The 12,844-nt window shown below is 38.8% G+C and overlaps 2 protein-coding genes across 2 annotated transcripts in view; one reads left to right on the top strand and one right to left on the bottom strand.

Moving 5' to 3' along the window:
* Positions 1-12,844, bottom strand: part of LOC138705936 (haloacid dehalogenase-like hydrolase domain-containing protein 2) — a 139,993-nt gene that overhangs the window by 54,000 nt on the left and 73,149 nt on the right. The gene's annotated exons all lie outside the window — the stretch shown is intronic.
* The window catches only part of LOC138705931 (uncharacterized), a 29,774-nt gene that overhangs the window by 10,231 nt on the left and 6,699 nt on the right, over positions 1-12,844 (top strand). The window contains exons 4-7 of the mRNA XM_069834725.1: positions 483-644; positions 4,129-4,362; positions 9,068-9,199; positions 12,313-12,485. Of these exons, the coding sequence (XP_069690826.1) occupies positions 483-644; positions 4,129-4,362; positions 9,068-9,199; positions 12,313-12,485 (701 nt within the window). The remainder of the gene's footprint in view (positions 1-482; positions 645-4,128; positions 4,363-9,067; positions 9,200-12,312; positions 12,486-12,844) is intronic.

The following is a 12,844-nucleotide window of genomic DNA, read 5'->3' as shown; positions in this document are numbered from 1 at the left end:
TCGAATGCAAGAAACGTAAAATATTTGTGTTTATATTCAGAACATCTCTGATATATTTTGCATATTGCAGATGACAGATTATCGCAGGGTCAAGTGTGAAAAGAAATACAATGTAAATTATATGAAACAAAATGTAAGAATAGAGGTGGTCCGCGGAGAAAAGGAATTCGGTAAAGTGTAGAGAATAATTTCATCAGAAATAACATCTAATTCATGTTGCTATAATTTTGCTGTTTTATTTATAATGTAAGTAGTTTGCATTTTAAAACTTATGTTCTAAATTTTGTAACTCAAATTTATGATTTTAAAACGGAATTTTATTTACACGAAATATGATCTATCCGTAACAAAAACAGGTCAACAGGATGACGATGACGATGATGACGACGGCGATGACAAGATTATGAAGGCACATTAATTATTCGATACAGTTATTAGCACAGAGAACAATAATTTTATATCAAAACCGTCACCAATTGCAGGCCCTGAAAGGAATCCCGCGAAAGGCGTACTACATTGCCACCAAAGTCGCGCGCTACGAAGTTGACGTCATCACGAGGTTTGACTTCAGCCGCGAGAGGACTCTGAAGAGCGTGGACCATAGTCTTCAGCTGCTGGGGCTCGACTCTGTGGATATTATTCAGGTATGAACTATTATCCAGTGACGCGAAAATGGCTAAAAATTTCGTTGTATGTAAGCTATACAATTAATCGTCCCGCGCCAGAGTCGTTGTCTAAGGCGTCATGCCTTGCACTAGACGACTGGGGTTACGGAATGAGACCTGGTTCGTGTCTTCATGGCAGAATAAATTTTCTCATGAAATTTCGACCAGTGGATGGAACTGGTGCCCATCCAGCATAGTAATGAACATGGTGAGCTACTGCTGCTAGCGAAATCATGCTAACCACACTTCACCCATAATGGTTGGATGATCGTTCACATCTACTTAGGCACGTGGACGTGAGGTTAGCAGTCGGCTAGTAGGCCTTGGTTCTGTATGGGCTGTCTCGCACAGAATAATTATTATTGTTATTCAAATTCAAATTTATTTATTTAATACTGTGGTCTCGTGGTAGCATATTCGCTCCGGAATTATTCTGTGCGGGCCGAGGTTCGATTCTCCGCTTGGGACGAGTTGCCTGGGTGAGGTTTATCCGGGGTTTTTCCCCTCACTCCTATGGATGAATATCAGGCAACTTTATCAAGCATATGGAACTCCATTCTCGTCACTTCCTTTCCTCCCCTGTCATCCTTTCCTCATCATTCTGGTTGTCTTACTTAATTTTCAGATCGCTCTGCGGCGGCCCTCCGAAGCCGCTGACTCTCTCGGCCGGCCTCTGTGGATATGTCAAGCTATGCTGGTGGCCAGCAGCGGAACCCACTCCCCTCCCGACGGGAGAGGATGATCTTACGCCTCAGACCGTTGAGGAGACGAAAGAAGGGGCTTACACCTCAGATCGTTGAGAGGGGAATGTGGGGGGCTGTTGGCGTGGAATGGTACACGGATTTGGAAGGATGGATGGACTGGTCGTCAGGGTGTAGGTGGATAGTTCGGTTCGGCGTAGGTGGGATCGGTGAGCTTGCAACTCATCCTAGGGACGCACACTGGGATGTTCCCCTCTCGCCCTCATTAAGAGAAAAAAATACATTGGGTTTTCACTACATTAGGCATTAACTTACAGCCTGAAAGAGCAGAACCTCGTGCTATTATTATTATTATTATTATTATTATTATTATTATTATTATTATTATTATTACAAATAATTATGGATCTGAGAATAATAGTGGTCTAATCATATTGAAATTGGAGCTTATTACATTTTCAATGCTAAAGCTACGATTTATTTTGTATGTTAAATACACATTCAGATATTTAAAGTAAATCCTACTCAACCCTCCAAGCAGAACGCTCAACACAATAGAATATTATACACATAGAAATGGGGAGGCACGGGAAAATAAAAGAACAAAAGAAGAAATTAATAAAGAAACGTAGGCAGAAAGGAAAAATAAAAAATGAAAGAAGTAGAGCAATCAGGAAATATAGGCAATCAAGAAATTAAGAATATAAACACCAAATAAGAAGAGAATAAATAGAGAAATAAAGTAAACGCCAAAAGAAATAAAGGAAGAAATAGGGAAATTAGGAAATGTAGAAAGAAATAAAAAAAATTAAAGGAAACTTAAATAGAGCAATCAAGAAATTGAGAAAGAAAGGAAACACCAAAAAAGAAAAGTAGAAATAGGTAAGTCAAGAAATGCAGCAAGAAAAATATAAAAAGGAAAGAAATAGAACGATCAAGAAATGGAGAAAGAAAGGAAGCACCGAAAATGAAAAGAAGAAATTTAGAAATCAAGGAATTGATAGAGAAGGGAGAAATGAAAAGGAAAAAGAAGAAATAGAGATATGGAAAAAGAAAGGAAAAATGAAAAAGAGAACAGAAATATAGCAGTCAATATATCTAGAAAGAAAGGAAACCCCACAAAAGAAAAAAATAAATAGATAAAACAAGAAATGGAGTTCACCACTGTGGAGTAACGTTAGCACGCCTGACCGTGAAACGAGCGGGTCCGGTTCAAATCCTGGTTGGAACAAGTTACCTGGTTGAGGTTTTTCCGAAGTTTTCCCTCAACCCAATAAGAGCAAATGTTGGGTAACTTTCGGGGTTGGACTCAGGACTCATACCACTGGCATTATCACCTTCATGTTATTCAGATGCCATATAACCATAGCAGTTGAAAAAAGCGTCGTAAAATAATCAATTTTAAAAAAGAAAGGAATAAGAGAGGAGAAAATAAAAAATAAAAGAAGAAATAGGAATTCAAAATATGAAGGCAGAAAGGAGATATGAAAAAAAAGAGAGTAAAGAGAGGAATGAAGAAAGAAATGGAACACTAAAAAAAGAAGAAATAGAGAAATGAATTGTAAAAAGAAAGGAAAAAAGGAATGAATAAAGACGAAATAAAAAATGGAGAAAGAACTCAAGCGGTGTAAAGTAGGCAAGAAAGCGTAAGGCGACTACGGGCCAGTGCAGTGTCATTTCCCAGTACACATAGGACATAATGTGACAGCTATATATTTAATGACTATATGTATATATTCATTCATTCATAATGTGCTGCCTAAGGTTAGGTCTTTCACTGCAAACCCAGCATTCTCCAATCTTTCCTATTTTCTTTGTCTTCTCATATCATCCATATATCTTAATGTCATCTATCGTCTGATATCTTCTTCTGCTCCGAATTCTTCTCCCGTTCACCATTCCTTCCAGTGCACCCTTCAAAAGACAGTTTCTTCTCAACCAGTGTCCCAGCCAATTCCTTTTCCTCTTTTTGATATACGAGTAATAGAGTCGGAAATTCCGAGTGTCCATGGCGGTTTTTGCCTGCTCATCCTTCGTGGTGTTCACAATAAGATTCTTACAGTAAAATATCTTCACTATCCTTTGCACAGATAGCCAAACATGATTAATTGAGAGTTTAAATATTACAAATATAATTCCACTTCGAAGGAAATGCATGAAACACTAACGAACAAATAATCCGTCATCTGACTTGTAGTTCTGCCTTTACCCTCTGAGGTCGGTTTGCCACTAGGGTAGTTCTGTAGCGCTTTTACGTACACGTGTACGTATCATGCATGATTGTACAAAACCATCCACAGTTCGTAATTTATTGGAGTTATTTTCATACTGTTTTTTTCGAGCGTAATGCAGAGTGTCTGGTTTTTACCGCCATATGGTTGTATTGAGTTTAACCATTTAGAAAATAGAAATAAAAGAGTTGTGGCATGTAAATTTAATTCTACTGCGTGATTTAAATACCACTTCAACGCCTAACAGCGGTATTTTTAAATACCGGTTGAGGGGCTAGAAGTACCTACATCTTTGACAAATACATAATGGTGATATGAAGATTTATTGCCGTTTTCATTTTAAGGTAAAGATTAGACTTGCATACAATAGCAAATTGTATCATATTTGAGCTCGTGTTCAGCCAATGGAGAGATTTTAATTGAACTTCACAGAGTCTCAAGTTCACAGAAGTAAATCTCCGTTTATATATAGTATAGATAAGGTGTCTTCATCTTTTATTTTTAATTGGGTTCTGTGGTACTGTACATCAGGTTCACGACATAGACCTCGCGACCAATCTGGACGTCGTGTTGAACGAGACGCTGCCGGCTCTGCAGGAGGTGGTAGACGCCGGCAAGGCGCGTTACATCGGCGTCACGTGCCACACAGTGGGGACGCTCAAAGAGGCAGTGGAGCGCAGCACGGTGCCGATATCCACTGTGCTAAGCTATGCACGTAACACGCTCATAGACGACGGCCTTCTACACGTTTTGCCTTTCTTTCAGGTAAGCATGCCCATCAAATTACAGTACTCGTAATAAAAATTGAGAGAAATCTAGTGTGCGTGTTTAGGCTTTCACGGTGATTGTGTTCAGAATTACGAGTAGACTGCTGCGAACTGCATTCTGTACGTAGGCTACCGGAACTCAACATCTCCAACCTACATACAAGTCGCATTATTATCAGGGCAAATTAGCTAGATCTGGACGGTCACCTGCTCTGCTGGATACGTCACGCTTCGGATATTCCAAACAATTGGGCGGTATAGTCCGCGTCACCGTTTTTGGCGTGTGAAATAAGGAGTGGGAACTTTAAGTACAAGTGTTTTACATTTGCCGCAGTCAGTCTGACAACTGTGTTGGCAAATAGCTGATGCGACGTGTATAGAAAGTGGTATCATTCTCAGCTACACTAGCAACATGCTCGCAAACTGGGCACTATATATCTAGGACACACGCCAAAAACGCTGGCGCCAGCTGTGAAGTTCAACTGCTTACTCCTTATAGGCCTACTCGTAGTCTCCACTAACTACTATGGTCCCGTCGCTCTTATTTCCGGCAGCCAATCACGTTGCAGGTCGCTACATTTAAATGTTTGCGTCTTGTGATTCGCTGCTGATGACATTATGCACTTCCTAAAGCTCGATAAATACTTAATATAATCGCTCGCCATTTTGGCTCTTTCGTTGGCGTTCGCAGAAAGCACACGAGGACGTTATTTTCCACAGTGCGTTTGATTTATTATCATAGGAGCTACGACATAATAATGTTTAACGGTGCGTCAAATTGATTCCTCGTCTGGTAGCTCGGCAACTAACGAAGAAAAATGGCAAACAATGCTACCTACCTAGACTTTATAGAGCCTTCACTGTTAAGGCGTAAGCAAAGAGGAGGAGTCACGCCGGAAATAAAAGCGACGCGACTTTATAGCTACTGGGATCAAAGAAGACATACTAAAAACATGGAAATATAGAGTCATTCAAGAGTCACGTTATAAATATTATAATATCTCTGTGTGTCTCAGGGGTGTATTTAGACCTAGGCAGACTAGACAGCTGCCTAGGGCGGCAGATTTGAGGGGGCGGTTTTTAAGCTATTACTGTTAATTTGTTTTATATATTTTTACATTTTATTCATAACTTTTTAAAAGAGTACATCAACTTAAACGCACAATGAAAAGGATATGAATAACTTTGGCTACAATCAGTTCAAATTTAATCAACTGTCTGCCAACGGGAAAGAGGACAGTTTTTCAATAATAGTATCACAATGCGATCGTAGCACGCTTTTCAATGTTATGCCCTCTCACGCTGAGACCTTTATAACCTTAAATAACTTAGTGGTATTATTTATTACGATACGTTAAGAAGGCAAATCTCGTTGTGATGAGAGACGTCGCGAACTCTGTCATAGGAGTAGCCAGCCAGTATGAACACTCAATAATATCCACTCGGACTTCAATTCAAAGAAAATGTCACCAGCCACTGTAGCAGTGGGATGCTTGGCAGTTAATCTGAAATGGTAAAGAGTGCAGCTGTTTTGTACCTAGGTGATTTATATTTTAATATTCATTATAATGAGTTACAGTCGGAAAAAGCTAAGCGGTTCTCAATGCCGGAAACACATCTGATTGAGGTTCTGGCTGATATGTAAATCTATTATGAGGCAGTACATCTCACTTGACGATGTGTGTCAGAGGAAGAACAATTGTTTGTGTGCATCTGATGTCTGATTAGTGGAATACGTAGCTAGTCAGCAATGTATGCAATGGAGGGGAAAGAAATTGGTCACCCTACTCCATTATCTCCTGGCATAGTTGCCTCATGAGTGATGCCTTGATGATGTCACTTGTGGGGTCCAGATCTGTCTTCGGACTGTTGACTAAACAACAATACCGGAAAATCATGAAAGACAAGGCAATAAGAAAAGAGAGAAAAAGTGCAAAAATAGATGTGCTATTAAAAAAAAAAAAACAAACACAGCCAGCCTGTTCGAGTCCAGATACATCAGAGTGTAATAATGTGACGACCAGTACCAAAAATAGTGTGGTTTATCTGAGTGGGCGTTTTCGATATCAGAAACAGTAATAATGATGCGGAATCAATTATTTCAGTTGATCCAAATGACGTATATAGGGCGAAATAAGGGGCGGAAATATTTTTATCTGCCTAGAGGCACCAAGTCTAGATTCGCCCCTGGTGTGTCTAATGCCTACCCACTTCACATCCGTGATTCGGGTTCCGCATACTGAGGATAGATGGCAGGACTGTGACCCATTTTCAAGTTGCACACCACTTCGGCGGGCCACGTTATGCATGATTTGTATCTGTAAAGAGTTATGTCGTGTACTAGGGTGAGTATGTGTAAGTGTTCGTGTAAGTATAGTGTAGGGAATGGGTGAGGATAATGATGAAGTTGAAGTGGTAAATAACAGTTATTTATAATAAGAGTATCGTAACGTTTTATATTAATATACGAGTTTGATAACCAGTTGAGTATTGTAATATGAAGTTACGATAAGGATATCTTACAATGTTTTATCCACTTTGATAAAAAAATAATTTTTAATCAAATTAATTGTATTATTTTTATTGGTTTTGAACATGTCTTTTGTGGAGAGGCGACTGTATTATTATTATTATTATTATTATTATTATTATTATTATTATTATTATTATTAGTTTCTTCTTCTGAGAGGCGATTCGTTTATGTTTGTTTTATTAGTTCTGAACAAGATAGATTTTTGTTTATAACAGAAGAACAGCAATATGGCCTCCACGAAATAAACAAAAATTGTTAAAATGAATTCAAATGAGGATTCAGATATTGAAAATGTGCAAATTCTGCAATTAAATAGATAGTACCATCTAAATTCCGCGTAAGAGATGAATGTTTATAATAAATTAAAATCAATTCCATTTTATTTTATTTTATGTATAGTTCACATTACGCAACCCGTTAGGTATTAGCAGTGTCAAATTAATCTAAAGGATCTAATTAATTGTTATGTAGTTATCGAATAATGCAATTAGTACATAAACGCTGCGTTTCCGTTTTAAACTAATACAAAAGGAAAAGAAATCACAGGACATTCTGCAGATGGTAAAATGAAATAATAGGCCTACAATAAATAATAAACATACGTATGTATATTCTCTTTAACTTAAGCAGTTTCAGATAATGAGGCCTATCTAATTAATTGCTATGTAACTATTACATAATTCTGTACTTATTATATGAACATCACACTTCTAGAAACAAATTTAAATTTCTGAATATATTCTCGCCTAATTCAGAAGTGCATATTTTTCATTTTGCTGACACCAGCCTTCTTAGGTCGAGCGAAATGTTTCTTGAAGCAAGATGTAGCATAGTCCGCATCCTATCATTTCATAATCCTGGTCTTAGTCTTGGTTGCATGAGGTTTACAAGTGAGAAAAATTGCTCACATACTTACGTACTGCCAAATATAGAAATAAATTGCCCCACAAGTCTTCGTACTCCCGAATATAGTACATCAGGACTTAAAGCTTTGTAAAATGTGAGAAGAACTTTGTGGTCATAGAGTGTCTTTGCTGGTGCATCATTGATGAAGTCAATACTTTCTAACGGAAGACATGAATTGGCAAACATCCTAAGTCGATTGAAGTAATTTTTTCAGGACAGCAAAGAAACTATAATTATAGGCTTGCAATATAAGAATACCTATTGAAATAATATAGACTATTTGTTTCTTACTTATGGCTTTTAAAGAACCCGGAGGTTCATTGCCGCCCTCACATAAACCCGCCATCTGTCCCTATTCTGTGCAAGATTAATTCAGTCTCTATCATTATATTCCACCTCCCTCAAATCCATTTTAATATTATCCTCCCATCTACGTCTCGGCCTTCCCAAAGGTATTTTTCCTTCCGGCCTCCCAACTAACACTCTATATGCATTTCTGGATTCGCCCATACGTGTTACATGCCCTGCCCATCTCAAACATCTGGATTTAATATACTTGTATAATTAAAAAAGACAGGCTTAGACACGGACTTGGGATATTCTTTTTCACAGGATGGTAGTCTATACAAAACACAACATGTCAGGTAAAAAGTCGAATTCGATCAGTTTTGGATTTGGAACTCGTAACTGACATGTAACGAGTCTACGCTAATAGCAACATACCTTTTTTTTTTGTACTTCATTCTGTAAACTAAATGCAATGCATTGAGAAAAAAGCTCAACAATACATCTGCACACATACAAGTACTGTACATATCGTATTTACTACTATTTAATGTCAATAAAAACAAATGTGAATACATCATTCTGTAGACAACTAATAATTTCAGGCGTTTGACACTGCTTCTCTTTGTAATCAAACAATTTCCACATACCAAAGATCATCACCTCATCTTTCACTTACATAAGAAGCCTGAAACTTATTGAACGACTTCCTCGTCAATGTGTAATGTACAACTCTTGTCTTCACCAGTGACTTGTACCTGCGTGCCCTACGTGCTCAGCAGCGCATACGGGCTGTGAGGCACGTTCGCGCTCTCGTTGACATCACTGACTTAATAAAGTAGCTATACTAGAATTATTGTTCATGTGACAGGTACCACAGAAACATTGCCACCACAAACAACCGTAGCTATCCTGTTCATTTCTCTGTCCGCTGAAGGTTGTACTTGGCTTACTAATGTTTCCTCTGATCGCAATTTAGTCCAAGGGAGTCGGAGTGGTCAACGCTGCAGGACTGGTCATGGGGCTTCTGACCAACGACGGCCCCCAATCATGGCACCCTGCTATTGAACCAGTGAAGAAGTTGTGCGCAGAGGCTGCCGCCTACTGCAAAGTAAGTAACAAACTTGCGCCTTCCGCTTTATTGAAAAAAAAAAGTAGATTATTCATTACTACAGAATATTATGCAAATAAAAGATATCTCAAATTCCAAATGCAACTATACTTCGTTCCATAATGTCTGACAGGAGATGTAAACATTGCCGACAGAGGCGGAAAGAAGCATAATTGCTATTTAACCTATGGCAGAGGTCTCATTCCACTCTTCACTTGAAGTGGACGGTCTGAAGCGTTCTACCCCCGCCCAACTTCAAGACAAGCGTGGAATGAGACTTCTGCCATTGGTTGAATAGCAATTATGCGTCTCTCTCCTCTGCGTCTTCTCCTGTTAGACATTGTGGAACGAAGTATAGAGAAATCATTTACATAACTTGCAGGGGCGGAAGCAGCTTTCGTTAATACGGTATAAGTAACGCAGATCTTTTTGACACTTGTGAGGAAAGAGAAAGTTAGCAAGCGAGTCTTTATGGTGATGATCCTTTGCAGGGTTGGGTCCAGCAAAGGTTCTCCGGTAGACAAGGGAGGAGCAATAACACTAAAGAAAAGTATACTCAGTTGCTTAGAAGAAATCAATCTGTAGACGAGATGCCACAGATACTTTTTAAACTAAAATACAGCAGGCCTACTAAAGCGGATGAACAAGAGAGATCGTTCTCAATATACAGTATACAATTTTATCAAGAAATAATTAGAGTAGTCAAAATAAGATACAGAGAGTAGCAGAGTCAAACAAGGTGTCTCTAACGAAGATGAAGAGGTTTTTGCCTGAATAACATGGAGCTGAAGGAACATCAGAGAGTGCAGCAGAAAAGAAACAGTCGATGGCAAAAGATAGCTACTAATATTGATGACTTTCGCAAATGCGTGCTATGACGAACGATTCACGAATTCCATCTTTTGCACAAAATTTCTCCTGCAATTTCGAAGTTATTACCCATTCTACGTGAAATCGCCCATCACTGATTAGAAGGCACTAGTTTAACGAGTATTTTAAGAGAGCTAGAGTTCAAGTGTATGAAAACGGGGAAAAATAGAAGTGTACTGATCGAGACCGAGAGGCAAACAATATCGCCTCTATCATCACAAAGTTTAGAGAGAAAGGACGATCCATCATCTACAGGGAAAATAACTATATGCATAGAAGTCAATGATAAGAGGATAGGATGGAGTTCATAATAACAACAAATTACAATGAAAGCAGTAGTGGTAATGAGTGGCAAAAATGTCTAACAATAACAAAAAAACGTACAGTCTGTAACGTTTCATTAGATTTGGCGTTCGTAACTTACTGGCACTATAGGTCTATTTACACGAGTTCTGAGTGTACTTCTAGCGTCACGGTGATTGGTAGACGGGTATCAGTTGACAGTTGCAGTTGGTTGGAGAGAACATATAAGTTGGACAGTGGCTCGCTTCTTTGCTCAACACCGATACTTTTCCAAATTTATATTAATGACCTACCTTTTCATCAAAATTTCAACAATAGCATTCTAGCGCTATACGCGGATGATTCGGCATTTCTCACTGCATCGTGGAAGCCAAATGTTGCCATTAATAGGCTACAAGGTCACCTACGTGACATTGAACCATGGCTCCTCAGATGGAGAATTAAATTAAATATATCAAAAACCCAAGCCATATTATTTAGCAGGAGAAATAAATTCAATAGACCGGGCATAAATCACACAAAATTAGCCATAAATGGATCACAAATCGAGTGGAAAACTTCAGTAAAATATCTCGGAGTAACACTGGACAGACGGCTCACTTTCTCCGAACACGTACTACAAAAACTCAGACTTGCCAATGCTAGAATGGTGGAGCTTTATCCAATATTAAATAAAAGCAGACATCTAAACATACACACAGCTCTAACTTTGTATAAAACATTAATTAGGTCAGTAATGCTATATGCTTGTCCTGCTTGGGGACATGCACCTATTACAGTCCGTAAAAAATTACAAGTTTTCCAAAACAAAATTTTAAGATTCATCACAGGACTTCCTAGAGTAACTCCTGTTAGATTGATTCATGAAGAATTAGAAATTTCGACAATTCAAGAATATATTTCACATCAAGCCTTCTGCACGTACACAAAGTCGTACAGCAGCACAAACGCACTAATTTCTTCATTAGGAAATTACAACCCTGCGTTAGACAAACATAAAAGACCTAAGAGCGTACTCCACCCTCTAGCTTGGAACGACAACGTACAAGACGAATACCAACTTGAACAATAAATAACCACTTGACTCCACACACAGACAAGGCTATTAATGCATTAATAATGTTATTTCTCTGTTTCAGGGTCATCACGTTATTGGCAGGTTAGATCCATTGTTCCAATTGTTAACACTTTTATGGACCTTTAATGTATGTGAATTTTGAACAATGATTAAATTAAAACCTCCCACCCGAACATATTCCGACCAAACTATAGCCAATTGGCTTGTCGTCAGCACGACATCTCATCCTGCTCTAGGTTTTTCCGTGGTTTCCCTTGAGCAATAAGACAAATGTCGGGATGAGCCCTAAAAGAAATGGGCCACGGACCACTTCCCTTCCCCCACTCTTTCTCTTCTACTATCACAAAGAACTTGCTAATTTCTTAGATACCAACCCTCAATTATGACAATAGGGGAACATAAATATATTGTAAGTTCACAGGGCTAACGGCTTCGAAGCTGGGTACCTGGTTCTAATGAAGTGCACTGGTAGCAATCTAAAACATGGGGGCATGAGATAGTTACTCTGCCTGCCATTAAAAATTCACTTCACTAAGTCCCCAAGGTAAAAAAAAAAAAAAAAAAAAAAAAAAAAAAAAAAAAAAAAAAAAAAAAAAATCTTTGCTCAACGTTTAAAATTTCAGGGGCCAAAAAGATCTGCGATACTTATAATACCTGAAGAGATGGCGTTTAGAAAATGATGCGTATACCGTTGCTTGTAGCCGTGTTGAAAGCGCAGAAGTGGAGTAATAGCTTTAACTGGATCGGAACTGATGAGTAAGGGGATGGAGTTAATATAATTAGTGAGGATACCCTTCCTCCAACAACCATTCCTTGCCCTAGTACTATAGATAATAATGTGGATTTCAATATATTCCAACAGGAACGCGGTGTGGAGCTCGCTAGACTGGCGCAGTACCACACAATGCTGCATCCAGGGCCCGCGACCCACCTCGTGGGCATGAACAGTAAAGCAGTGCTGCGGTCCAACCTCGACATCGCAACCAACGGCCTGACTGACTTGGAGACTCATGTGCTGGAGGATATCAAATCCAAGTGCGTACAAACGAGGCCTTGTGGGACGTAACTATACGCTGTGAACAGTTCATAATCATTTCGACCTGTATCCCACTTGCTACTTCCTCAAGAAATTTCATACAAACCCAATTACTTATAACCAAAGCTCGGAACTTAGGGACTTGTGTCTTTGCACGTGGCTAAGCGACCGGACTTCAATGTCAACAAACTCCCGCTTCCAGCACGGAGGTACTGTCAGGACTGCTATAAAAGTGGTTTCTGGCTGAAGCAACATATTGATACTATTGTGGTAGGTTGAAACACGTAATTTTATAGCATGTTTATAATAAAAATAAACATCAGCAATATATCAAATTTACTGTACTGCTCTGTACATT

This window comes from Periplaneta americana, chromosome 9, assembly GCF_040183065.1.
Source record: "Periplaneta americana isolate PAMFEO1 chromosome 9, P.americana_PAMFEO1_priV1, whole genome shotgun sequence".
In the NCBI taxonomy this organism is placed as follows: Eukaryota; Metazoa; Arthropoda; class Insecta; order Blattodea; family Blattidae; genus Periplaneta; species Periplaneta americana.
The sequence above is the reverse complement of the archived record's forward strand: the minus strand, read 5'-3'. Positions and strand labels throughout refer to the sequence as shown.